General features: G+C 60.9%; 1 protein-coding gene across 1 annotated transcript; it reads left to right on the top strand.

The window, feature by feature from the left end:
• Positions 1–25,487, top strand: KCTD5 (potassium channel tetramerization domain containing 5). The gene is made up of 6 exons (XM_060648181.3): positions 1–349; positions 10,377–10,485; positions 12,192–12,283; positions 14,187–14,282; positions 17,314–17,439; positions 23,786–25,487. The coding sequence occupies exons 1-6, from the start codon at positions 98–100 to the stop codon at positions 23,813–23,815; spliced, it is 705 nt and encodes a 234-aa protein (XP_060504164.1). The 5' UTR covers positions 1–97; the 3' UTR covers positions 23,816–25,487.
• Positions 25,488–27,256: the final 1,769 nt, after the last annotated feature.

The raw sequence follows: 27,256 nt of genomic DNA, 5'->3' as shown, positions 1-27,256 counted from the left end.
ACGAGGGCGGACCCATGGGCGGGACAGAGTTCGGAGGACGGTATTAAAGACTGGACGCTTCCGGTAGACGGCAGCTGTGGCGGGGCTTGCTGGGATCATGGCGGAGAATCACTGCGAGCTGCTGCCGCCGGCCCCGGGCGGCCTCGGGGCGGGGCTGGGGGCTGGCCTGTGCCGCCGCTGCAGCGCGGGGCTCGGCGCCCTGGCCCAGCGCCCCGGCAGCGTGTCCAAGTGGGTCCGGCTCAACGTCGGCGGCACCTACTTCCTCACCACCCGGCAGACGCTGTGCCGGGACCCGAAGTCCTTCCTGTACCGTTTGTGCCAGGCCGACCCCGACCTGGACTCGGACAAGGTGAGGGCCGCGCGGGCCAGCCCTGGCAGCGGCCCGCCGCACGCCCCCTGCCCGCGCTGAGGAGACGCGCCTCGGGTCTCGAGCCCCGCGCGCCCCTTGTCACCCGCCCGGCCCGAGGGCACCCGACCCCCCCCCCGCCCTGGGCCGGGGGAGGAGAGGACGGCGCCCTGTCGCCCACCACCCTCCGGGTTTCCCAGCCGGCCCACCTCGGGCGCCTCTCTCTCGCCTTCTCTTCGGCGGAGGTTTCCCAGACCCCGGACCGTGCCGTGGACCTACTTTCTTTCCCCCTCTGGGTTCTTTTGCCCCTGGTGTGTGAACTTCTCTTCTGTGTCTTCGTGTTCTAACTGGCTCTGGAATCGAAGGACCCTGGCGTCTTCTAATCTTTTCGCATTCCAGACGTTTGACTTAACGTTGGCGTGGGGGGGGGTGGGGGGGGGTGGGGGTGTTGACACGGGTGACCTGCCTTTCCCGGTGACTTGCATTTAGAGAGTTGGCGCTCCCTCGTTTACGGCCACAACGTGCACCCACTCAACACTCAGAAGGTGCCGCCCGTCGAATAATTTTTCACAGAAAATGTTGCTCGTGTTAAGGGGTGGCGAGGAGGGACTAGGTAGGATTTTTTTTTGTTTTCCCCTGCTCTTCCGAAAGGATAGCAGCTTCTAGGTTTGCAGCGTGCCTTTCGTCTCCGCAAGCGTTCGTACTCCTGTGCAGACGATACAGAAACTATACTATCACCTCTGTAAGTCTTGTGTGGCCGAGGAAGAGCTTCTCAGGAGCTGTCTGGATTGAAACTCCGAAAAGGCTCTGTTGTAAGAATAATTGTTACCTGCGTTTATCCCAGGCAGCTCACGTCCTTTTAACTTTGTTGGGTCTTTTCAGTTGAGCCTACATAATTGCACTGGGCTCTGTGCCTCGCCAGCTCAACGTTTGCCAGGCATAAGTCTTCCCAGAAGGACTCAGATCCCTTTTCAGGTTCAAGAAGGCTGACAGAGACCATCCTTGGTGTGGCATGACCTTACCATCAGGAAACGAGAGCCCCTTGAGTTACCACCACACCACTTGTCGTTGGTAGAAATCAGGGTTGGAGTTGCTGGCAGTCTAGTCTCCCTTGTCACCACCCCCAGCGGTTTCCATTGCTTAGTTGACCGAGCTCTCCACTCTCAGAGAATTGACCTCCCAGAAAATGACAGTCATCTCCAGGGTAGAAATAGCCTTTTGTTTGCTGTGATTTTCCTTTTATAGCATGGGTGTATGTCTTACTGTGTTGTTTTTGTTTTTGTTTTTTTTAAAAACAGTGGGTCACAGTGGCCATTCACTTGCATTTCTACTCGAGAGTTCCTGTTTTGTGTATTGAATCAGATTTGAAATTGCTCTTGTCCACTGGGTTTTTTTTCTTTTTCTTTTTTTCTTTTTTTTTTTTGAGGCGAAGTCTCTCTATTCACTAATACAATTAAGACCCAATTAACGATAGCTTGCACAGTTAAGTCAATTCATCCCTTTATTTTGCTGTCTCAAGACTACTTAAAAAATTATGCATGACTGTAATAATCGTCCTTTGGGGGAGGTAATTAATCTAGCAGCATATATCCATGTTGCTTTCTGTCATCATCATCCACTCAACCACATCTCATTTCCAAATTGTAACACCGAAATTTAGAACACGAAGCGGCAGATTCAGATTTTGTCTCACAGAGTAGTTGTTAGCAAATAAGGGTTAGTTTTTGTCACGGATGATGGGAATTTGCCAGAGGGAGTAGTGTTAATTCACACCGGTCACGGTGGTAGAGTACCTTTACTTCAAAGAGAAGAAAATGTGTAAGATACTGGGTCCTCTCAGTTTTTCCCCTCTTGGTTCCGATGAAAGAATGCCTCCCGTATTTGCTCCCAGATGCTGAGACTCTGAGCGAGGATACAGAGGATGAGGGCGGAGGGGAAGGGTGTTTGGAGAAGTGGGATGCCAGCGATTCCATGATGAACGAGGAACAGGATGTTGATGCACGTGTCAGAACCTCGAAGCCCTCGGCCCGTAGTTAAAGCGAATGAAAGCATACCTGGCAGATATCCCTAGGACTGGACGTCAGCACAGCCCAGGTGGAAGATTCCAGCTGGGCGTTTGACCAGTGTCGACTGAGCTCCTGGGCTCCAGCAAGCTGGTGTGTGGCTAGGGGTTGGGTGGGGAGACTTGAAGGGCAGTTGTTCCAAGAAATGGGAGACCGGGAAGCCTTTCAGGAACCCGTGGGTTTGGAGTTCACTGGGAGAGTGCCTGGAGCTTGGAAGCCGTGTGGGAGATGTGCACCAAGGGTGGACAGACAGGTTGTCTTCTGAAGATGTGGACAGACAGGTTGTTGGGGAGAGTGGGGGGCGGGGCTGCGACCGGTCCCCCTCCCCCCGAATCCATGTTCCCTGTCTCAGGACTGAGCCTGGGACCACCGCCCACCCTTTCTGAACTCCAGACCCTTACCCTCTTGTCTCATGTTCTGACTCTGGGCCCACTGCTGCCGTGCCGTTCTCTTTACGGACAGCCCGAGCACGAATTCTCACTTCCTCCTGGGGTTTCCTCCGGCGGGGCTGTGTCTGGGGTGTTCATTTCGGTATGTGCTCTGCTGTCCTGGGCCATCTTTCTCCCAGGCTCCTGTAAGGGGCAGGGCAGGCGTGATTCTTCTTCCCGGAAGTGCTTTGTAAATACTTGACGTGTGATTCATTTGGGTTAAGTCTCTTTGTATTCCGTGGTACCTGGCCCATGAGACATTGTTGAAAACAGGTTAGAGTTTGTTTAGAGCTGAATCAGCCCCTGTTTCAGTGTGGAGATGCTTTAGGAGTTAAAAGGGAAACAGGAAATACTGCTGCTTGGTGGTTTGAAACCACTCAGATTAAGTAGGATTTGAGGTGGGTTCAGCGTCTGCTGCCGAGCCGGGCCCGGAGAAAACATGAGCTTTTGTCCTTTGACGGGGCCATTGTCCTGGCTCCGGGGTTGCAGATGCTGTGGCGTCAGATGAGTTTTGGAGGGGTGGGGCTTGTCACAGTGCTTCTGACGACATGTCACTCGCAGTTCTTTGCCTGTGCTCACTCCGGGTAGACTCGGTGTTGGCAAGAGTTTCAGACAGAGTTTCGGTTGGAAATATAGTGGAAGGGATTTTACAGACAGGGTGAAGTGACGGGGGTGTGGGTGGAGGTACGAACTCTTAAGTCGCTTGGCAAGAGCAGTGGGGATTCCTCAGAGTGGAAAGAGCAGATTATGTTCCGTGTAACCAAATCAGAGGCGAAAGGCTAACTCCCCAAATTTTTAAGACCATCCCGGGCACTGGTGACAGCTGTGTCGTCCTGTCTGAGGCCCTGAGTGGGTGTCCTGAGACTTGGGTGCGTTGCATTTCACGCTTTGGTTGAGGATGTGGCTCTGAGCGTGTTCTTAGCCCCGACCGCGTGCCGTGGCTGGTCTGGGACCCGAGCGAGAAGGGCCCCCCCTTGAGCTGGGAGCAGCCTCTCCCCTCCCCCCAGGGGAGAGCAGGTGCTTGCTGGTGGTGCCCACATTTCCTCTTCACAGGGCACCTGATCGGATGGCCCTCGGACCTGGACCAGCCCGTGAGCCCAGGCCGGAGAGCCCTGAGAAAGGACTTGCCTTGCCGGCGCCTGAGGTTGTCCCCGCTGTCAGCCTACGAAGGGCAGCCCAGGAGGAAACGCTTGGCCCTCCGCACCGCTTCCTCTTTCTGCACATGCAGCCTGTGGTCGCTCCTGCCCAGCGGGACGGTGACGAGTTTGCTTTAAAGCAGTGGTCAAAAAACTACCCTCCATCAGGTGTCTTGCCTGATTTTGCAAATCGAGTTTTATGGGAAGACCCTGGTGCCCGTTTGTTTGCGCGTCGGCTGTGAGTGGGCGCTCGCCACTCCCTCCCAGGACGCTCCGGGCCAACAGTGTTTAAAGTCCATTAAAGGAGCTGACTGTGCACCAGGGGACGTTTGTATATGGCCAGGGTGCTCCACCCATGCTGCAGAGCATTTCGGTATGGAGCTGGGGAGACGGAGCGTCTTCTCTGATGGCAGAGGTAGACTGGGGACTCGGGCCTGACTTTGACTTTGGACACACCGTTAACCCGCTGTGTGGCCTTGGGGTAAGCTGGTGCACCTCTCTGAGCCTGAGTTGTGGAGGAGCCTTATGAGTTCAGGAGGAGGGTGTAGGTCACAGCACCTCCACCCAGCTCCTGTGCGGGCTCCTTGCAGTAGACGGAGAGCACCGGTGGCAGTCTTAACTGTTTGCTTGGTTTTCAGAAAGAACTCTTTTCCCTCCCCTTCAGAACTTGTTTTGTTACCGCTTGCTTCTTATGTATACTCTTGGAACCACCGCAAGCCTCGGCCGGCCTCCCAGGGCAGCGTGTGGGAGCCTGGCCCTCCTGCTGCCCCTGCTCCCCCCCCCTCCCCCCCACAGCTCCTGGCCGATCTTAGGGCAGGCCCCAGAGGGCGGCTCCCCAGTTCCACCAGTGCCATGGGGGAGGGACACAGCTTCCTGGGCAGCTACCGAGTTTTCTTGCAAGAAATTTGAGGTCTTTGAGCCTGGAGAGCGCAGCTCCAGGGTTCAGGTACCATCCAGCCCAATGAATGAAATGGGCTTGAGGCATCCAAGTGTGGGTGCGACACGAGTGTCTCTTCCCGTCGTCCACATCCCGGGGGGTTCTCGTTTCCTCAGCAGCTGGGCTTCCAGGATCTTTGCAAGTCAGGGTTGGGTGGCAGCAGTCCTGGAGCGGATGAGCTGGACCAGCTCCAGCGCATAGGCGGAGGTAGGAGTTGTGAAACAGGCAAGGGAGAGGCAGGCAGCACGGTGCACCAGGTGGTCGTCGCTTGAGGCAGCGGAGGGGCCACGGGCCTGCCCCCTTCGGTCCCGGCAGGAAAGAAGGGCATCCTCTGACCCGGGTCTGCCAGCAGGGCCGAGTGTAGGCAGAGGGCAGAGGCCACCTTGGAGGCAGGGCGGTGGCTGTCGGAGCCGCAGCGGGCTCGGTGTGAGCCTCCGGCAAGGCGCCCTGGCTGCAGTGTGCTGCCTGCGGGCACGGCGTGGCCGACACCCGGGGGCTTGGAGACCAGCCTGGAGGCGGCCACGCCTCCGAGTCAGTGGAGGGGGCACTGTGGTCGGGGACCCTGGGTCCTTCCCGTGTGGTGCTTCTGCCACAGGGAGTCATGGTGCCCGCCTGTTCCCGTCGCTCGTTGATTTTCTCATGCCAGCAGATTTATAGTGAACACACGCATGCCCACCACCAAAGCAAGTAACGTGGCATCTGTGGAGGGTTTGCGTGCAGGTGTTCTGCAGCCGGCATGTCTCTAGGGAGGGGCGCACCTGACAGAAGTGTTGTAGCAGCTGGGACCTGGACGGTTGGCCCACGGGCTGGCAGGTCCGGTCACGGGATCTTGCCCAGGACGGTCCCCTTGCCCCAGCGTGACCGGCACCCGCCTCTGCGTGCACGGTGGATGCGGCGTCTGCTCCCAGGGGGAGCATCCCCATGTACCCTGGGGTCCGGCGGGACCCACGTGGGTGGGCCCTTCACACGAACGCTCGGGTTTGCTGCTTGGCGAGCTCTTGTGAGTCGTGTATGTCATCCTAAATTCCAAGTTGAATTGACATGTGGCCATCTGGGACATCCTGGGGGGGAGGGCCCTGCGAGCCGAGTGCAGTTTGAGGTCTGAGGACGTTGGTCGCCACGGGCAGTGCCGAGGGTCGGAATGACCCAGGACCCTGACACACGTGCCCTGTCTCTGTCCAGAGTCCTGCGTTTCCTGTGTTCCCCTGACGTGCGCAAGGGTGTGTCAGCTCTCAGGGTACACAGGGCATCTCGGGGCTCGTGGAAGGGGCGCTAAATCAGAACCAGCTGGCACTCCTGGGCATGGGGCGGGGGTGGGGGTGGTTGTGAATTTCAGTGCCTCACACATGTGTCTGGTGCCTCCATTTCATCGTTCGTAATCGGGGACGTCTAAGGCCTCTTTGGGATCAGGACTTTGACAAACTATAGAAAACAAAACAGAAGAGGGCAGGGGTTGAAGGTTTTATGTACGAGTTTGAAATAGTCACGTAAAATGGATAACTTAAGAGTAAAACCTAAGTATTTCTAATAAGGTTCATCGCAGAGGTTTGTGCTCAGAGGAAGGATTCTGTGCTTTTGCATTTAGATTTCAACTGGGAAATTTGACAGAATTGATCTTGGTTTAGCTCAGGACACCCCGCCCTCTTCAGGTCTTGGTGGTTGTGCGTTCTCTCCTGCACCCAAGTGGTGGTGACGCTGTTTCCCGGGGTGTTGATGGAGGTTGTGAAGGTGACTGAAGGTGCTCCCCAAAGAGCGCTCACATGTCAACAGAATCATTCTCCATTTATTGTCGTTGATGTGTTTTTTTCTTTTTTAACGTTTATTTATTTTTGAGACAGAGAGAGAGCATGAACAGGGGAGGGTCAGAGAGAGGGAGACACAGAATCGGAAACAGGCTCCAGGCTCTGAGCTGTCAGCACAGAGGCCGACGCAGGGCTCAAATTCACGGACCGCGAGATCATGACCTGAGCCGAAGTCGGCCGCCCAACCGACTGAGCCACCCAGGCGCCCCAATGTGTTTTTTTTTTTTAGTGTTATGTTTGAGAGAGACAGAGTGCGAGGGGGCAGAGGCAGAGAGAGAGAGGGAGACACAGAATGGGAAGCAGGCTCCAGGCTCCGAGCTGTCAGCACAGAGCCCGACGCGGGGCTGGAACTCACCAACCACGAGATCGTGACCGGAGCCAAAGTTGGACGCTCAACCTTTTGAGCCACCCAGGCGCTCCAAATCATTCTCCATTTAGAGTCTTGTGTGAGAGCCTGACACCCCTGGCCCTCGCTCCTCATTGCCATTTTCAGGACCATGTGGTTGTGTCAATGGAGTGACCTCTGAGGGGTGAGCGGCCCCCACTTCGTCCACGGTGCTTTGCTGGGCAGCGCATTCGATCCTGCCCTGAACCTGAGAGCCAGGTTTTGCTTCTGGGCGCAGAGTGGGCAGGGAGAACCTCAGGTTAGGGGGCTGTTTATTGGGTGGCCCGCTGTGTTTCCGGCCCTTTCGGAGCATTGATTCCTATCCGGCAATGTGAGCCAAGGGTGGCTGGTGGGCCCCGAAAGGAGTGGACGGGGTGGGCGGGCCTCCCGGGTGGTTTCAAAGCAGGATCGGCCTCCCTGCCTCCCTGCTGAGGGACTGCAGGTTGGGTGTCTCCTGGGAGAGCACGTGATGTGGGCTTGGCCCTACCTTTGGTCGCTCGCTGACTCCTCTCCGGGAAATGACTATGAGCACGGGGCTCATGGCCGGGACCTGATGATCTCTGTGGCCCGGCAGCCTCTCCGTGTGGGGCCAACGGTCTAGCAGCCTAAGCTCAGGGAGGCAGGGTTCCAGCTTCCCATGGAGACGCTGGGCTCAGCCTCGGAGGGGGGGGCCCGCTGGGAGTGGCACCCAGCCGACCTGCGCACCAGCGAGCTGCCTGCTCCGGGTGTGCGGCCTGAAAGCCTGAGGGGTGTTGGCGCTCAGTACCGTTCGGGAGCCAAGGCCAGCTTCCCCTGTTTTAAGCCTTTAAGGTACATGTACATTTTTAAAGCCAGCACTAAACAAGTAGGTCAGACGCTAATTCACTGAGAAGTGGGGAAGGTCAACAGAGGGAAATGATTTGTCAAGAAGCAGTCTTAATTCTGGCTCTTTTATAAAAAACACAAACCTCACCACTCTACAAATGTAGCACACGCTCATTATATAAATGGAGGGCAGGACAGAAAGAGGAGACGGGGGACCCGCGAGTCTCGCCAGCAGCCGGCGTTGACGTCTTGCTCCAGTTCCCTGCTGCCTGTCGTAAGTGTGACCAGACCGGGGTCCTGCCCGCGCCCGCGCCGCTCCCGCACTTGGCGTTGTGGGTGTCGCCAAGATGCTTCTCCCTGGGCTTTTGCTTAAGTAGCCTGAGACTTCGGAATTGGGGTGTTTCGTTTTGTTCTCTCTTTCCGTGTTCTGTACTTTCCTTTATTTCTGCCACAGGATAGAGGCCCCAGGGCCGCATTCCCAGCACAAGCACATGAGGTGCTGAGGCCCCTCGCCCTTGTGTCAGCGTGCTGGCCGCAGTGTCCAGGGTCTGTCCGCCTGTCCACGGCCCAACCACACTCACCAGCTCTGGAGCGTGCTGCTCACGCTCGGCTGCTCAGACACGGGGTTTTTACAGAGGAGGTCCTGCCTGTGAGCGTGAGAGTCAGTCTGATCATCTGGGCAGTAGCCCAAGATCAAGGCCCCGGGGATTTTTGGGGTCTCGGTGTAGGGCCCCCCACACTTCCTGTGGAAATTGAAACCTCCCAGTGAGCCCAGGTAAGAGCCCCACGTCCTGTCGCCGCTGCCCGCCCTACTGCCCTCGGAGTCCCTCCGACGGAGATGAACCCCCCAGGAAGAAACTGGTCCGGAGAGCCCTGGTGGGACTCCGTGGGGGAAAGTGCTTAAGTGCCGCTCTTCAGCGGCGGGGCCGGACAGGCTGGCCTCTCACTGGTGGGGGTGGCACGTCCGGGCGTCAGGTTACCCAGGGCACAGCCTGCCACACAAGGTCACTTGTTCTTTAGCGTGTTGGGGTCCCGTCAGTGAACCCGCTGTTCTGGGTCCAGGCGGGCTCCCCCCGAGGCAGGCTCCGGAGGAGGGCTCTGTGCTTCCCTCCGGGCCGGGCGTGCGGGAGTCCGTGTGGAGGCAGCCGAGGGGCCGAGCCTGCCCACCCTTCCCGTGGGGGAAGCGCGGTGTGATGCCGGTCCTCGAGCCCACAGTCTGGCCCCACTGAGGCCTGGGCCCCGTGTGATAGGGAGGTTCCCTGGGGTGCCCTGTCCCCAGCCGACCACCTGCCAGCTGTCTGTTGAGGTAGCAGCGAGCCGATGAATGATTCCTGAGCTTGGTGATGTGCACACGTCACGTGCTGGACTCTTTTCCACCTGAAGGTGGGGGTGGGGACAAGTCCCCCTTGATTCCGTGTTGTGGCAGCACTGTCTCTTTCTTTCTAGACCTTGGGTCCTTGGGCCTTGCGTGGAGAAGAGTAGGGGTCCAGAGAGACAGGAGGCAGGGGTCCTGGGACAGTGTCTGACAGGTGCTTCTCAGATGGGGGTGGGGGCGTGGGGTGGAGCACGAAGATGGACTCGGGAGGGCTGCGTGCAAGCGGTGACCCGTCCTGGCCGGAGTTTGGGCGGAGGGCCCGGGTCCTGCCGCCGAGCTGCAAGGCTCCGGGCCCCAGCGTCCCCACACCCGGGTGCCGTCACTCCCCCGCAGACGGCTGTGGCTCGCTTTCACAGGCATAGCCCCCACGCCTCTTATTCTGGGTGGGCCTCCGTGGGCTCTACTCCATGGAGGTGTCCTTCGGAACTTCCCCCGCCCCCGTGCCAGGTCGGCGTGTCTGCGGACCTGTCCGGGCCGTGGTTGAAGCTTGCCGGCAGCTGGGCAGAGGGCCCTAACCCTCAGAGAGGCCCCGGGCATCGCCCGGGAGGAGCCAGGGCCCACCTAGAGGAGGGAAGCACCTTCTAACGGTCTGTTGTGAGGGCCTCACAGACTCCGGAACTGCCGCAGGGGGCGAGGCTCCTTTGTCAGCGATCCCTGGGAGGCTCTGGGAACACCTTGCAGCGGAAGACAGGCTTGTGCACGCAGTCACTCTTCCGCCTGCCTCTGACCCCCTCCCCGAGGTGAGGAGGCCGTGGGCGCTCGCCCCGGAGGAGAGTGTTGGGACAGCTTTCAGACGGGAGGAGACAGAGCAGCTCCTCCGCTGTGTGTGTGGCGCTGCGGTCACCTTGCCGCCTGAATACGGCGAGGCGATTCTGCTACCAACAGAGCTTCACTTGGCCCAGACCTGGAGTGGAGACAGACCGGGGTGCGAGGCTGCAGATGGCCAGAGGTGCGCGGAGCCTCAACACCGTGTGCCTGTGGCTTAAGGGGCGCGCGCAGACCCCACGCCCCCGCAACCCTGTGCGTGCCTCCTGGCCTGGGGTCATTCGTGGGGACGCTTGCTTTCTCGTGCGGGACTCAAGATGCTTTGTTCTTTGCAGGATGAAACTGGTGCCTATTTAATCGACAGAGACCCCACCTACTTTGGGCCCGTGCTAAACTACCTGAGACACGGCAAGCTGGTCATTAACAAAGACCTCGCAGAGGAGGGTGAGTTGGGGACAGGGGCCTGGTGGACAGGAGGACCTTAGGACGACCTAAGACACAGACCCCTCTGAGCCTGAGCTGCCCTGTGAGGCACAGGCCCCGTGTGCTGGGCCCCGAGCACCCCCATCCCCGCAGAAGTCCCAGGTGCCTGCGTCCCCTCGCTGGCTCCTGGCGGCCTCACAGATGTGCCCCGTGGGCAGCATCTCTCGTGTGTCTCCGAGAGACGGGGCCGGCTCGCTGCCTCTCCCCCTGTCTTCCTCCGGAAGCGGAGACTTCGTGGCCTGCTACAGTTGAGGGGCCGGGTCGCCCCCCCCCACCGTGGGCGGCTCCAGGGGCCTGGTTAGCAATGTGGCTGGAGCTGGGGCTCCTCCCCACGGACGCCGCTAGTTCTCACCGCTGCTTTGGCTCCAGCGGTCACAGACACGCCCGCCGTGGGAGCCCTGGGGACTCCTCGGTCTGGGTGCGCTCTCCTTCCAGGGCAGCACTGCGCCCTCGGCTCCGACCCCTGTCTGTGCTCAGACGTTCCGTGCGGTCGCAGCAAGTAGAGATGCCGGGAGCAGCCGTTCGCGCGGCTTAAAATGTCACGAGGGCCCTGCGAGGTCCAGGGCGCTCTGGCTCCGGCTGTGACCGAGGTCCCGTGACGAGCGCCCACACTGGACTGGGCTGCTGCTTCCACCCTCGCCGCTTCCGGGTCGTTTCTTTTCTGGGCCTCCAGACCCGGGTCGGCGTCTTCTCTTGAAGTGACCCTCGTGGACGCGCACTCGTGTCGGTGGCAGTGCCTTGCCTTTGTGCTCTGCTCGTGGAGCTCTACAATTGCAGACGACACTTCCCCTGCACGGACTGTTTCTGGGGGGGCTGCAGACAAGCGGCTGCCGCCCGTCTGCTCCTGCGAGCACAGCACGCGTAGCATCCCAGCGTCCCTGCGCGGGAAGGGGCCGCCTGCCCTTCAGGCCGTGAAGCCCCCGGCTCCCACGCACAGGCCTGAGGGGCTGGCCAACAGCCTCACCTTCTAGTTGCAGCCTCCCTGAGGGCAGCCCTGAGGAAAGATGCCGCCCACCCCCTCCCCCACCCTGTCCGTGTCGCCTGGAGACCTGGTTGGGCCTGAGCGGAGTTGACTCCGAGCTCCTGGTGCTGCCCGTGCAGGGACACGTTGTACAGAGTGAGGTCTGGCCGGGACACATCATCTGGAATGCCCGTGAGCGATCTTGAAGCCGGGCCTTCTCGGTTTGTTCCTTAGAACTTCCTGGAGCTCGAGGGATGCCTGGGTGGCTGGGAGCCACCCTCTCAACCAGCCACAGTCTTCCAGTTTAATGGGGAAACTGAGGTACCAACTGACTCAGCCCTTCACGAAGCCACTCGGCCGGGCCTGGGCCACACATTCAGGGCAGTAGATGGCCCACGGGCTGTGGGGGCAGGAGAGAGTGCCACCCCGGTGTGCCCAGTGCAAGGCTTGGAATAGGTGCAGGTGTGACTGTGCACCCAGCAGCCCACCCGGAGTGACGCGTGCCAGGAGTAGGGTCAGTAAGCGCACCCTCTGCCCTTGATCCTGGGGAGCCCCGCCGAGGGCAGCAGTGTCCACAGGAAGCCTAAGGGACCGGGCTGAGGAGCTGCCAGTGGCCGGGCCAGGTGGGCTGTGGTTCCACGGCAGGACAGGGGTGAAACATTTATTCCTGGGTCTGGTGAAAACTAGGCATTTTTCTCCATTCCAGGAGTGTTAGAGGAAGCGGAATTTTACAACATCACCTCACTAATAAAACTTGTAAAGGACAAAATTAGAGAACGAGACAGCAAAACATCCCAGGTAAGACCAGTGGCTACTCTGCCCGCAGCTTCCAAGGCCTGACACGTAGGCACCGCTCGCACCCCTCCATTCTTGCCGACCGGGGGCAGCCTCTGCGCGAGGCCCCAGGATCGGCACTGTCCTGTCTCGGTGGTCTTTGTCCACGATCATCCTAGCACCTCATTGCTTGCTCTCTAGCTGCCTCCTCTGGTGCTGCTGGCTGGCACTGTGGCCTGCACTCTGGGCACATGTGTCCAGTCCTGCCCAGCCTACCCTCAGGGAGCCCCACTCCAGGGGGAGGGGATAGACTTTGCCACGGAGGGTGTGGAGTGGGTGTGTGGACATCTTAGGGCATTGTAGGCAGGGACGCAGCAAGTGCAAATGGCCTGTGACAGGCGTGTGCTCAGCCCACTGAGAGGGCTAGTGTGGCCAGAGGGAAAGCAAGGGGGGAGCTGGCAGTGAGTTCAGGGGTAGACGCTGGAGGTGGGGGTCCTGCAGGACAGTGTAGGTTCCACGAAGACTTGGCTTTTATGGGGAGAGAAGGGCTCAGTCAGCACTCCGTGTGCCCGCCTGGTGGTGCAGATCCCCTCGTGGGACCCATGCGCACTTGGCCAGTCAGCAGTGCCGGAGCCAGTCCAGCCACTCTGCTGCCCATTAGGCCAGAGTTTGAAGCGGGCTGCGTCCGGCATCTTGCGCAGAGGGAGGCGTCGAAGGGTCTGAGGCATTAGTTTGCTGTCGTGTCAGCTCCGCGCTGGCTGGCAGAGTGAGCGGCTCCTGTGGGCGGGGCGGGGTGGGGGTGGGGGGGTTGGACCGTGGAGTGGGAGCTGCCTCAGTTATCTAGAGGCTCCGCCCGCATGAAACCCTTCCGCTCCCCCTCCCCCAGCGGGCTCTCCCACCGGGCGCTGCAGGCCCCTGGCTAGAGCGCTTGGCCCTCGTCAGACTCTTGTTGACGACCTGGCCGCTCAGAGTAGCTGGTCCCAGGCCCACGGCGTCCCCAGTCCTTTCTCCTGTGGGAGCCTCTCGGGTGCCCTGACAGTCGGGAAGGATCCAAGGAGGGGGCAGGACACAGTCACAGGCTCCCTGGTCATCTCCGGCCACTGGCCACTGCTTTCCCCTCCATCCAGCTGTATGACACAGTCTGGCCCGGCACCTGGCTGCCTCTGTGTCCCCCTCTGCGGGGGGTGGGGGGACGCGGTAGAGGAGCCTCTCCTCACAAGGCCTGGGGCCGTGTGACCGCTGTTGCTTCAACGTCCCTGTGCTCACCTCCGGGTCACATCCCCCGCTGTCCTCCCTCTTTCCGTTGGGGCCGCCGCCTCCTGCCCGAGGAGCAGGTCGGGAAGGACAGGCTGCTGGCGGGCGAGTCCCCGAGGTACTCTCAGCACCCGAGACCGAGCCTCGGCCGCGGCTCAGTGCAGGTCGCGGGTGGGTGCGTCGGCTGGTGGGCCCGGTTTTCTGAAGCCGCTTCACTGAGGGAGGAGGGAGGGCTCAGGGCTGAGCGCCTCGAGCGTCTCACAGCTTTTTCTGGCAGCGGAGCCCGAGGCTGGTCCTGCGAGGCTCCCCGGGCCTCCCTGCCGGGCCTTCCCAGCTGCCTGCGCTCACGCACGGTGTCCTCTTGTGTCCACGTCCCGCCAAGGGTGCTCTTGGGATTTCAGGAACGTGACTCATTGTATTTTGCAGTTTAGAAATAGAAATACTTGGGGAGGCGGATGAGGAAGTGGAAAACGGCAGCTGTCTGGCTTGTTGGTTTTGCTCTGGCGGACGCATTCGGGGTTGCTTTGCGCCCGACAGCCTGAGCCCGAGAGCTGGAGGGCGCAAGCGGCAGTCTCGCCTGGGTCCCCTGCTGGGCTGTCCCCAGAATTGGCGCACGGGGCAGGGCTGCCGGAGGGCGCGCGGCCCGACTCGTCTGCGGCTCTGCTTCCCCCAGGTGCCGGTGAAGCACGTGTACCGCGTGCTCCAGTGTCAGGAAGAGGAGCTCACGCAGATGGTGTCCACGATGTCTGACGGCTGGAAGTTCGAGCAGGTGAGCCCCTCCCCGCCACGCCCCTGCCAGGCTGGGTTGCTGCCAGCCTGCGTGGAACCTTTAATTACAAAGGCTCCACCCGGGTCCTCGGGCTGCTGGACCTGAGGGCCAGTCATGAGGCGTCCGTGGCCTGTGGTTCGCCGTCCCCACGTGTCCTCCGACACCTCACGGGCCGCAGCCTGCGCCCTGTCCTGATTGGACTGGTGTCTGGGGGTGGGGCGGGGGGGGGAGCTATTCCTGGAGCCCCACCCCCACCCCGACACAGAGACCTCCATCCCCGCTCCCCTCCTCCTTTGCGGGGGGCCGTTCTCTGTGTCTCCCTCTGGCCTCTCCCTGCGTGTGTGGGATTGACAGCCACGGTGTGTGTGGGCCTGGCCCCACCCTCTTGTCCCCTCGCGTCCCCTCCCCTGAGAGCCGACCAGATGGTGGCTTGGGCCCCTGTGTGCTACGGCTGGCACAGATGCCCTTCCCGGTGGGGCTGCCCTGCAGCCCCCAGTCCCCATCCCGCCCGCGAGTGGAAAGGTGCTGCTGGGTCCGGCCCAGCCACGTCCCCCACTTTCCCTGCCTGACGTGAGGATGCGGGTGTTCCTTCCTTCGTGGTGCTCCGGCTCCCGTCCCGTGTAGCCGCGGCGCCAGCGTGGCCTCGGGGCATGTCCCGGGTGCCCTCACGTTCCTGTCCCTCGGGCAGGTCTGGGCTGAGGTTGGGACTTGTGACCCCACCTGGCCCCCAGCCCCCCCTAGCAACTGCCCCACTCACCAGGCTCCCCTCTGGCCTCTGGAAGATTCCTCCGTCAGTAGCTTCTGTCGGGCGTGGGTTCTGGCCACGGTGCGCAGTCCTGCCCAGAGAGAGGGTGGGAAATGACAGCGTCACCCGGCCTCCCCTCTGATTAAGGCCACATCTTTTCTGTGGGTCTTTAGAAACAACGGATCATGTTGTAGAGCACCCTTAAATGTCACTAGGACAGGTGCGGCGTTTGCATCGTCCCTCCAACCTGCGGCCAGCTCTCCAGCCTGGCAGCGCAGCAGAGTGAGTGGTTGGTCCCTGGGGCCACCAGGGCTGCTCTCTGTCCCTGACGATGTTGGAACTAGGCCTGCCCTGCCCCATGCTGGGGGTCCAGGTGGCTTCTGACCTCGTTAAACTCATGCCAGAGACCTTGCAGGGACAGGAGTCCCCACTGGCCCTGGTGTCCTCCCTCACATGCAGCCTAGACGAGGGCTGGAGAGATGGGGCTGCAGTCACTGGACCGGGTCACCCTCCCCTGGAGCCCAGTGCACAGCTCTCCTGCACGGGCTTCTGTCTTCCTCATCATGGCCAGTCTGAGGATTCTGTCCTTAACCCCTCTGGGTGGGTCTCTACTGCATCACACAGGCCAGCTGCCTCTCTTCCCTTTGAATCTTTAAGAAAAAAATTTTTTAATGTTTTATTTATTTTTAAGAGAGAGACAGAGCGTGAGTGGGGGAAGGGCAGAGAGAGAGACACAGAATCCGAAGCAAGCTTCAGGCTCTGAGCTGTCAGCACAGAGCCTGACGTGGGGCTGGAACCCACAAACCGAGAGACCATGACCTGAGCTGAAGTCACACACTCAGCCGACTCAGCCACCCAGGCGCCCCTCTTCCCCTTGAACCTTAACCTGCTTTGCCCACTTTGTGCCTGGAGCATGTCCTCCTCCCAGTTCTTGCCTACAAAACTCCAGAACCGGTCACGTTCGATGAGAAATGCTCTACTTCTCAGAAGCAGGAGCGGGAAACACTGGGGGAGAAGTAGGGCGAGAGCCCCGACCCCTGAGGGGTCCTGCCACCACGCCTGGGTCATCAGTGATCGGCCGTGAGGCCAGAACAAGGATCTGAGGGAGGTTCAGAAGAGGCTGGCATGCCTCGTGAGAACGTGCAGACCGTTGTCAGGGGCCACACGCCCGCAGCTCAGTCTGCACCCAGGGCCGTGTACCCCCAAGGTTCGCGGGCGGTAGGACACCTCTCCCCACGTTAGTGAGCCTAGAACAGACTTCGGAGCGGCAGGGAGACCGTGCCGCCTGCTCTGCCCTCGTCTGGCCACGAAGGCTGTACGCTTGCCGCGTGGCCTTGCCCGCTGCCCCCGCCGTGTCCTCCTCCCCCCACAGTGCTGCTCGTAGTGCCCCTGCCTTTGAAAACCTCACCATGGTGTCAGGCTTTCTTTGGACTCCTTTTGCGTTTAAAAGCGCATGAGCCTGTGGTGGCTCTGGGCTAAGCTGGGCCGGGCGGGTCGGCCAGTCGGGGGGCACCCGCACCAGCCGAGCCTGAGGTGTGTGGAGGCCACAGCGTGCCGGCGAGCACCCCTGAGCTGACCCTTCCACCTGCCTTCCCTCCCCGCACCACTGTGCACCCTCCTCGGTTAACGGCCCTGGCGGGAGGGGGCCCGGTGGCCGCAGCAGGAACGAGCAGGGCGCCTGGGAGCCCTTCACGTGTGTGTGCTCCGCCGCCGGCTCTGAGCCAGCCGCCGCTGCCCCCTCGTGGCCTCCCAGCACAGGCTCCCTCTCCTGGGGCCCCACCGGAAACCTGACGGAGCCAGATGTCCCAGCAGGGATGGGCACGCGTGGTGTGTTGTGGGACGGCGTGTGTGCACGCGTGTGCTGTGTGGATGTTGTGGGACTGTGTTTTCCGTGAGTTTGTCAGAAACCTCTCGTCCAAGACCTGTCCCTTAACCTCCCGAGTGCCGGCTGTCTTCAGCGTGGGTGTGGGTGCCAGGCCAGGGTCTCCCTGCCGGTGGGGGAGGGGTGGGCGCTGGGCCGGGGTTCCCCTGCTGGTGGTGGAAGGGGAGGGGTGGGCGCTGGGCCGAGGTCTCCCTGCTGGTGGGGGAAGGGGAGGGGTGGGCCCTGCGCCAGGGTCTCCTGCTGGTGAGGGAGGGGTGGGTGCTGGTCTGGAGTCTCCCTGCTGGCGGGGGAAGGGGACGGGTGGGCGCTGGGCCGAGGTCTCCCTGCTGGCGGTGGGGGGGACGGGGAGGGGCGGGTGTGTGTGCAGTGCTCCAACCCCATCACGCTGCTCTCCTCTGTCCCAGCTGGTCAGCATCGGCTCTTCCTACAACTACGGGAGCGAGGACCAGGCCGAATTCCTATGCGTGGTCTCCAAGGAACTGCACAACTCCCCGTACGGCACGACCAGTGAGCCCAGTGAGAAGGCCAAGGTAGGTGACTGCGGGCTGGCGGGCTCCGGGCACAGCCGTGGACACTGTAGCTCCCTGCCCGCGGAGGGGCTTGTGGCCACGGAGGCTGCCCTTTGCAGAGCTGAGCTCGTCTCCTTAGGGCCTTGTCGTTTCTCGTGGTTCGTATCGCGCTCCCGGCCACACAGGCTGCTGGGAGGCTTGTGCACCTCGTGCTTGTCGTTTGCAGTCCCGTAGTTCTCCCCTCGTGTCAGAAGCAGAGTTCTGGAAGGAGGGACACGTAGACCCTGTGGGTCACAGGTGGTGGAATGAGGGGTCTCTGAACACAGGCTCCCCCGTGGGGCGAGCCCCTGTGGACTCCGTGGCCCATGCCGTCTGCCAGCACATCTTCTAACGGGCAGAGTTGCTTCTGGAAGTCTGTCTTTTTTTTTTTTTTTTTTTTTTTTTTTTTTAACGTTTATTTATTTTGGAGACAGAGAGTGAATGGGGGAGGGTCAGAGAGAGAGGGAGACACAGAATCGGAAGCAGGCTCCAGGCTCTGAGCTGTCAGCACAGAGCCCGACGCGGGGCTCGAACTCACGGACCGAGAGATCATGACCTGAGCTGAAGTCGGACGCTTAACCGACCAAGCCACCCAGGCGCCCCGGAAGTCTGTCTTTTAAGTGGTGCCGTTGTAGGTTGTTTTCCCGAGGACTTGGGACGTCCAGGCTGGAGAGTGCCCCCCTGTCCCCGCCTCAAGTGGCACCTGCCTTAACCGCATCCATCCTGGTCTCGGGGGCCGCGTTTGGCTGGTGAAAGCAGCAGACTACCGGGAGTGTCGCCTTGCTCGGCCCCTTGTAAACTGTCACCGGCTCCCTGCCAGGCAGTGGCTCTTCTGCCTGCCAAAGAGGCCAATGTGGCCAGGGGATAAATGCCTGGACGACCGTGCTGTGGGTTTGCATGGTAGCCTCGTGGCCCGGAGCCGCGGCTGGCCTTGTCCAGAGGTGGCAGGTTCTAGTGGCCTCTCCTCTGGGCTCGTTCCTGGGGTCACTGACTCCAGATGCTTCCGTTCTTGGCAAAGTCCGGTACTGGCCGAGGCTGGCACCACCTGGCGGGACTCCTGGGCCTGCATCCAGCCTGGGGGGTGGGCGGCCACGGGTGGGGGCCGGGCCGGGCTGGGGCGGCACCCCTGGTGAGCACAGGAAAGGGCCGCAGCCAGGATGACTTTAAACCGGGGACTCCCCAGGCTTCCTCAGATTCGTGGCCTGGGTGGCCTCCGGCCGGATCGCCACCGGCCCAGAACTCCCCCGTGACCCTTTCAGGGGCCCCCGTGGAGGTGTGGGCCCAGGAACAGACAGCAGAGTGTCCCCCAGCATGTTAGCTTTCCCGAAGTGGCCATCTCCGCGGGGCTCGAGGCAGCTTGGTCATCACAGCATGAAGTTCTGTGTCTTCACGACGGGGTGACTGTCTGGGACGCAGGGCGTCCGGAAGGGGGGGCTCCTGTCCACGGCCCGGCCTCGGCACGTAGCTCGTGTGCGGGATCCAGGGCAGCCTCTGGGTCAGGGAGCGTCCCCGCGGCACTGGGCCTGGGACGAGCCTCCCGTGGAGTCTGAGGTGGAAGGTGGCCCCAGCCTCATAAGGAGGCGGAGTTCTTGTGTAAGTTGTTCATTTTTAGAAGGTTTTATTTCTGAACTTGAAAAGTTTTCGTGGCCGAGCTTCACCAGGGCAGCCGCCTGAGCTCATTTCCCTCGGGCGGGGCTTCAGCTGCAGAAAGCTGCGTCTGTGCTATGAGGAAGCTCCAGGCGTGACCCCAAATCCCTCTGCTTTTGAAAACGTGGCCCTATTTTTCTCTCCAAAAATACCTCGCTCTGAAGTGTTGCAGCCACGGTGACTTCTAAACGGGGGCAGTGGCGGGAGCTCCCCAGGAGGCGGAACCATGGTTGGGGCCTCCAGAAAGTCGTGGAAAACCACTGGGGCCGGACTGGGGGACAGCCTGGTGGCAGCGGTGCTGTGCGTCCTGAAGATGGGAGTCAAGCAGGGACTTAGTGAGGGCAGCAGTCCACACGAGGGTGGAGACCGCAGGTTCAAGGGCTTCCCGGACCCCTCTGCCAATCTGACGTTTGCTGGAAGGACTTGCGGAACTCTCCGGCGGCAGGGATGCGTGGGGACGGGGGCGGTGGCTGAGGTCAGGAGGCCTGGTGGACACGGAGCTCCCTCATGTAGTCTGTGGACTCAGGACCCGTGGTAGCATGTGGAGCACCGCCCGCCAGCGATGTCCCCCACCTCTGTGTCCGGAGGTTTTACTGGTCTCGGTGAACTGGACGAGATCAACTGATGATTGATCAGTGACCGATCTCCCACTTGCCTGATCACAGTCTTCAGCCACCGGGCCAACTGACCCTACCACTGTCACGTTCTTAGACCGTCATGTCTTCTCTGGAGCCAGCAGCATAGGCCAGACCTCGATTGGGCACGGTTCAGTTCTTCACCGAAAAGAGGGAAGGAAGACTCTGGAACTTGGGGAGTGCCAGGCCCAGGGAAAATGGCCATGTGTTTGTTTTTCTCCATGGCCCGTCTGGGCCTGTGGGTTCGGGGCCCAGGACCACCCCCGACGTGGGGCAGGTTCGTGTGTGCGTCACCACATGGCACCATGGGAGCTCCTGACCCCAAGTGCCGCCGCCCTGGGTGGACGCGGCCTCTCTGGGTGGGCTTCCCCCAGCTGCCCCCCGACCCCACCCTGCACTGACGGTGCCCTCTCTTCTTCTCCCTTGCCGCATGCCGCGTGCCGAGCCAGAGCGACGACGAGGAGACGGGTCCCGATGGGGATGACTCAGATTAAGTGTAAATGTCATGGTGAGCTCTGTCACCCTTGAAACTGACCACTCACCGTAGTTTCCTTGACCCCAACCCTTCCTCCGCTGCATTTTTCCCATACCTGTAGTTGACAGAGAACCTTCCACGCTTGACGCTGACTGTAGATCTCCAGTGGAGCCAGCCTGTCTGTTTCCTTTAAGACATCTGCATGGGTAGCCCTGGAACCTGGGCTGGGGTCTCCGAGAGCCCTGTGTATCAGGCTTGACAGGACCTCCTCGCTGTGGGGGTCAGCGGGCCGAGGACATGGGCCTGCCCCTCCTGGGGGCTGGCAAGCACCCAGACCCTGGCTCCCCGCTCCTGTCACTCTGCCGTGGTTTCAGGGCCACAGAGACAGGGCTGTGCCTTAGCGGGTGGACCTCAGTCCCCATGCCAAAGCCCACAGCGCCTCTCACCCTGAACTTCACACAAGGGATGCTGAGAGAGGGGAGTCTCTGAGGACTTTTCTTTCCGTTTGTCATATGATGAGGGGCTCCGCTAATGCTCCCTCGGCCCCCAGCTGCTCCCCACGTCTCTGTGTCTCCTGGCCTCTTCCCTTGCCCAGCTCTAGAACCCAGCTGTGTTGACCACCAGCAGGGGCCACCTGCTCTGTGCCCTCATCTTGAGCACAGGAAGTCACCTAGAGAGGGCAGGTTGCTGGTGGGCGAGCCAGGTGTCATCCAAGGAGCTCCCCTGCTCCCTCCAGGGCTCCCATTCTCGGGCCAAGCCATACAGGTCGGGGCTCCTCAGCCTCTGACCCGGGAAGAGCTCGGGAAAGGCGTGCAGCCAGCCGAGCACTGAAAGGTTGGCCGTCGGGCCTTGAGAACTCTGGACTGGGGATTGCAAACTCAGAGCGGCATTTCCATCTTTAGTTATTTTCTCGATGATCGTATAAGTATACAACATCCTCGGTGTTGCCTCTCGACCCTCCCGTCCTTAAATATTTGTTATTTGGTTCTTTAAGAAAAGTTTGCAAGCCCTGGTCTGGGCCGGCGACCTGCAGTGCAAGTCTGCTGTGTATCTTCAAACTCCCCAGTAGCCACGGTGAGAAAGTCCAAAGAAAGGCAAATTTGTGCTCATACTGTCAATTCAGTACGTGCAGAACCTCAGAAATCGTGGAGATACTTACTTTCCTCCTCGAAGTCTCTGAGACCACATGCGTAGTTTGTGTTAGTGGCCCCCTGTTCGGAGCTGCCGCGCCTGGGGCTCAGCAGCCACATGGGCCGTGGGCTCCTGGATCGGCCTGGCCGGATGCCGAGCTGTGCTAGGAGCCTGGGCAGGTGCTGGGGGAGCATGGGGGAGCCTGCCTGCCGGCCAGGCACTGGCTGCACCCACCTCCTCCTGGAGGTCAGTCTTCTCTCAGCCCCCGCCCCCCGCGGTTCATCTTGCTCCTCCCCGGGGAGCTGCTCTAGGGGCCTGGGCTTGGCCCGCTGAAGCAGCGTCAGCCTGCCTGGGCCCGTCCGCCGGGGACTTGAGGGACACAGCTGGTGTCCGTGAGAGGCGGCCCAGGTAAGAACCCATGCTGGGTGGCCTGGCCTGTGACTGTCACAGGTCCTGGGAGGGATTTTCCATCCTTGTTAGGAGGCGGTAGTTGGGCCTCACTCTGGTGGGGCAGCCCCTCCTGTGTTGTCACCTTGCTCTGGGCCACGTTGCGGTCGCATAGGCTTCCTCCTTTCCGCTGTGATCTGAGATGCTCCTCTCCTCTGCTGGGCTCCCTCAAGGTGAGCGGCAGCTCTGTGCTTCATGGGCTCCCACCGATTCTGGCTTGCCCTGCAAACAGCAAAGATGCTGGGGCTGGGGCTGGGACCAGCATCTTGGGAACAGAAGGGACCTGCAAGGGCTGAGTGGGTGTGTACGATCATCCCGGTCACCTCCTTGGGCCGTGTCCCTCAGACAGGGTCCCTCTGGGCTGAGGAGGGATGTTCAATCTGGGGTGCTGTTCCCCCATCACAGCAGAAGGTGCACCGTACAGGAAGAAAAGCGGGGTCCCGGGTGGTGGGCACAGTGGGCCGGAGAGCATGAGAGCATGCCTCCTGGGTGTTCGGAGCCCTCAGAGACGTGCTGGGCACGGGTCCAGGGACCAGCAGGGGCATGTAAGGCACCAGGGCACAGGCTGGAGTGACCCTCAAGAATTTGTGACTCCTCAGTGATTCCGGACAAGTGACAGAGAGTGACTGGTGCCCCCGTTCCTGTGGCCACACTGCTCTGGGCAGCCACCCTGGCCTGTGAGCAGGTGGTTGGGGGCTGGTGGGGCCTCCCTGGAGACTCTGTGGCCAGAGCAGCCGTGTGGACCTGGTGCCAGCAGGCTGGCCCCTCCCGGGGCACAGTCCCACCTTGTGCCTGGGTCCAGGGCTCAGAAACAAGGTGTCCTCAGAGCCAACTCTCACTAAGCTCCGGAATTCGAGCAGAAGATGCCTCCAGGAGGCTAGCTCTCACACTGCCGACACTGTGGGCTATCTCCGGTGCCCACCTTGGCCGGGTTGGGCCAGGCCGGGACTCAGGACGTTTCTCGTGGTTATCTGGTGTTTAGCCATACCGTACATATTGATCGAAACCACAAGGTCTGCCAGCTCTGAAGCCCCCACCTGGGGACACAGGGCAGTCCCTTCCCCAACCTGATCTGCGTGGGGTTCGGCTCCGCAGGTGTTTGCCAGGACTCAGACCTGTCCCCAGGTGGCTCCAGGCCTTGAGAAGCTCCCAGCCTGGTTTGGGGGTGGGAAGCAGAGATGCCAGGGCTGAGGGAGAGTGGGGGCCTTGCTCTGTCCCTGAGATGCCGAGGAGGAGTGACAGACACAGGGACGGGCATCGTGGCCGAGGAGCATTGGGCTCTGCGGGGCTGCAGCAAGGAGGGGTTGGCACCCTTGAGGTGTCCGGTCCAGTCACAGGGAGGCCAGCACACCGTGAAGCAAAATGTCAGCCCTGCTGGGCAGCGTGCAGGGTGAACTGGTGGGTTTGGGGGTGATGGGGTAGTCCTGGGGGCTCAGGCTTCCGGGCTTTGTGATTAGTGCAGGGTTGAGGGGACACTGAGGGGACTTGGTTTGTGATGGGACACGGAAAAAGAAAGAGGAGCAGGCTGTCGGGGGACCGACGGTACCTGGTCATACACGGGTCTGCAGCCCAGGACTTAGCTAGACTGGACACTCAGGACTTGGTGCCTATCCCACAAGCCCTGGCACCCTCGGCGGGGAAGAGCAGGGGTGGCTCTCAGAGGACCTCTGGGCCCTTGATAAGGAGCCACTGGTGTGGGAGGTGGGGGCACATATGTCTGCCGTGGGCCAGGATGGAGAGCCGGAGGGCCCCTGGCAGAGGGCCAGAGGTGCGTGAGACGGCCCCCTCAGTGGGGTCTCCCGGCCCTTCTCTGCCCCTGACCTTCGTGCTGGCCTCTTTGGCCCCCTGGGGCCCCCCGGGCGTGGACTGGGGCTCTTGGGCCCTGCTTCTGGTGCAGGGCGCCTCTCTTTGGGGCCTGGTGGCTCCCAGCTGGCCGCAGGCCGAAGCCCTGTCCGGCACCTGAGTCCTTATTCTCTGTGTTTGGCGTTTTCAGATTTTGCAAGAACGGGGTTCGAGGATGTGAGAAGCATAGTGTTGACAGCTGAAGAAACATTTTATCTTTTCCCAAGATGCAACGATCTGCCATGTCGAGGAAGCTTGGCCGTGAGAAGAAACCTGCTTTTGACAATTTCTCTAGAGATCTGGGTGTGGATCCTTTTTTGCCTCTGAGGTGGGTGGTGAGAGACGGGACCAGCTGTCTGAGGCCCGGCATCCCCACTCGGAGGAGGCGTGCTGGCCAGGTGGGTGTCCCCACAGGGCCCCCGCTCGGTATCCCGCGTGCCGCATGGGCCCGAGGCAGGATGCTTCCAGCCAGCCTAATCACCGAAGAGCATTTAAAGGACAGCGTTCTTGGTGCTACATAAACAGTCGATAATGGAGCCTGGGCCTTGCTGGTAGGAAGCGGCTGCAGCGCCATGGCCCAGGCTCTGGGTGCCCGCTGGCACCCACATGCGCACCAGGCCCTGGTCCTCGGGTCGGGGAGTCTGCCCTGCCTCCCAGGCGGGAGCGGTTGGCAGTGTCTCGCAGCCCCAGCGGCTCCCGGGAGAGGAGGCCTCCGCGTGTTCACTACTTTCCGGGCCTCGGCTCCCCCGGCCTGACCCTGCCTGGAACAGTCGAGGCTTCTCCATTTGTATTTTCCAGGCAAGAGAACTTTGCACCCCTTCTTCCCCAGTGTGGATGGACAACCTAGCGTTTTTACTTTTTAGAAATGCCTGAAAGTGATGCTGCGTTTTGGACCGATGTGTTAAGTCACTCAAAGGGAGGCAGAAGTCCGTCTCGTGCGGCCCACCCTCAGGCTTGTGGGGAGCCGTTGCCCGTCAGTGCCTTTGTCTCGCCTGGGATGGAGGCCGGGGCGGGAGGCCTGTCCACCTGGCTTCCGGAGCGGAAACTCCGGGTCACGCCGAAAATTGGATGTTTACAGTGCATCACAAATCTCTCTTGCCGGCTCTCTCATTTTCTTTGTCTAACTATGCAGTTCTCTGGTGTTTCTGGGGTGTTTGAGACTTCACACAACCTGCACGGGCTCTGCCCACACGACCTGACATTGGAGCCACTAGAATCCCTGTAGGAACCGCTGCTCGCATGCTCTGAGGACAGGCCTTCCTTAGCTGGCCGTGGGGGCCGTCCGCGTGCGGGGGGCCTGGCTCGGACGTGCAGCTCTCGCCTTCCTTGCTAGGATCGCTGTGCGCACTGACCGCTGCTGGGTGGGGCGGAGGCTCTGACATGCTTCGTTTCCAATGCTTCTGGAGGCTTCTCGCCTGTGCCCTCTTCTCCTTTGCCAATGACCTGATTAACCTACTTCTCCAGCACCCAGGACTTACCTCCTCCTTTTTGTAAGGTCTGTTGTATGTTGTTAACTGTTGGCTTCAACCGTTCATAGCAACCTTTCTATAGGGCACATTTAGGTCCTCGTGACCCGCCCTCCCGGTGAGCCCCAGGGAGGGGGGCAGCCCCTTAGTGGCCTACGGGTGTACCTGTGGGGGCCCTGCTGGCCACTTAGCGTCGTTTGATTTGTGACCTTGACATAATAGATAGGCTTGTTGTTTTTTAATTTAAAGATATTAAGACTTAATTCACTAAAATTTATTCTAAGGGGATATTTATACTTTTATACTTTTTTAGGTATCCGTATTTTATCAGCTTACAGCCTAAGTTTCCCCTGAAAATAGCGAATAAAGTTGTGTATTTATGAATGAGCAGAACAACTGTTAGTGTCTTAAAATGTGCGGAAAAGCAGCTGCTGCAGAAACGCTGCCCTGGGCTCGTGGTGACCTGGACGCAGTCAGTGGCCAGGGCGGAGCCACCTGTGTATTGGCTGCCTGGCGAGGGCCCGGCGAGGACCAAGGCACAGCAGAGCAGCACGTGCCCATCTCCCACCTCCACCAGGCCAGCCCCGGCCGCCTCCCCTACCTCTTGCTGGCATCATGCCCCCATCCCCGGGGAGAGGAGATCGTCTTCGAGTGGCATTGTTAAGGCACTGATGCCTCGCGGCGTTGAGTGTGTTCACCTGTCTCGTCTCTCACCCTGGCCAGAGGCACCAGCTGTGTGGAAATTTCTCCGCATCCAGGGGCACGTCCCGCCAGCGTGCGGCCTCTCTGGCTCCCCCTGGTGGCCTCGGGCTGCCCTCCACACTTGGGGGAAATTCCCGCCCCCTGTGCTGCAGCCCCGCCCCCCTGAGGTTGGGAGGGGTGCCTTTGATCCCAAAATACTGGAGCATCTGGTTGCCCAAACCCCCAGCCGAGTCCGAGTGTCCATTCTGCTTCCAGGCATGCTGCTGGCCTGGGGCCGGGGGTCCCCTGGATCCTGGGGTTTGTCTTGCCAGCCCAGGCTGGGGAATGGGACCTGCTTGCCCGGGGGGCGGGGGTGCTGAATTCTCAGGCGCTCAGTGCACAACTGGGAGCGCGTGGGGCAGGACTCCAGATTCTGCCTCTGTGACTTTGCTTTCTGCACAGACTGAACTTGACATTTTCCAGCTCTGGGGATAACAGAACCTGAACGTGTCTTCAGGTCCCTCTGCCAAGGTCTTGCGTCTTCCCCATCAAAGCCCCGAGCTTGTCTCCTGTCCAGGCGAAGGACTGGAAACCGCCGGTCATGAGGCTGAGGGCCCTGACGCGGTCCACTGGGCAGGCAGGCAGGAAGCTCTGCCTTGTGAGCCTGGTGCTGTAGGCACAGCCCGCCCGCCGTCAGGGGTGTGGGGAGGGCAAGGGCACAGCTCTCTGGGCAGCCAGCCCTGTAGCTCCAGGAGGCCAGCGGGCCGGACAGAAGAGGGAGGTGGGTGCCTGGAGTATGCAGCTGCTGGGCCCCCAGCCAGAACCTTCTGGGGCACCGCACAGGGGCAGGCACCACCCCTGATCGCCTTGTCATGCCTCCCTCCCCTACGCCCACCCAGCAGGTCTTTCTGGCATCTTCCATCCTCCCCAGAGCTGGAGGCAGTGGCTGGCTGGTCCCCCACTGCCCTTTGGTCACCGGGCCTGACTGAGGCACAGGGCTGAGCCTGAGGTGCAGCTGCGTGTCGGTCCTGGGGAGCCTGTGCCCTCAGGCCTGCCGGGTGCCAAGGCCCCCATGTGGCTGTGAGCAGACACAGCTCAGCTCCAGCCCCGCCACCACGCACCCGGCCACACTTCTGGAGACAAACCGCACGTCTGCACCAGCGTGTGGATGCACCGCCCGTGGGGTGAGAGGGGCAGAGTCGATCTCTGGCTTTGGGGGCTTTGATTTGCACATACACCCCTTTTCCTTCCTCTCCTCCATGCGTCCCGCCTACCCTGCCTTCTGAGCACCTGAACTCTGGGTGGACTCCTGCCCGTGCACAGATGCTCCAGGGCCTGGGGCTCCCCCAGGGCAGTCATCATGCGCGCAGGGGTGTGGATCTCCATGCTGGACTGCCGCTGAGGGTTGGCTGGCCCCCTCCTCCCTGTGTTGCCTCAAGGTGGGTATTTCATTGCGGGCAACGGCCCCAGCCTGG

Source organism: Panthera onca, chromosome E3 (genome assembly GCF_046562875.1).
Source record: "Panthera onca isolate mPanOnc1 chromosome E3, mPanOnc1 haplotype 2, whole genome shotgun sequence".
NCBI lineage: Eukaryota > Metazoa > Chordata > Mammalia > Carnivora > Felidae > Panthera > Panthera onca.
This window is presented reverse-complemented; position numbering and strand designations above follow the sequence as displayed.

Bases quoted from the DNA above. Each gene is read 5' to 3' on its own strand.
- KCTD5 (XM_060648181.3), top strand. From the start codon at position 98: ATGGCGGAGAATCACTGCGAGCTGCTGCCGCCGGCCCCGGGCGGCCTC. The intron at 350-10,376 runs GTGAGGGCCGCG...TGTTCTTTGCAG, and splicing joins CCGACCTGGACTCGGACAAG to GATGAAACTGGTGCCTATTT. The intron at 12,284-14,186 runs GTAAGACCAGTG...TGCTTCCCCCAG, and splicing joins GAGACAGCAAAACATCCCAG to GTGCCGGTGAAGCACGTGTA.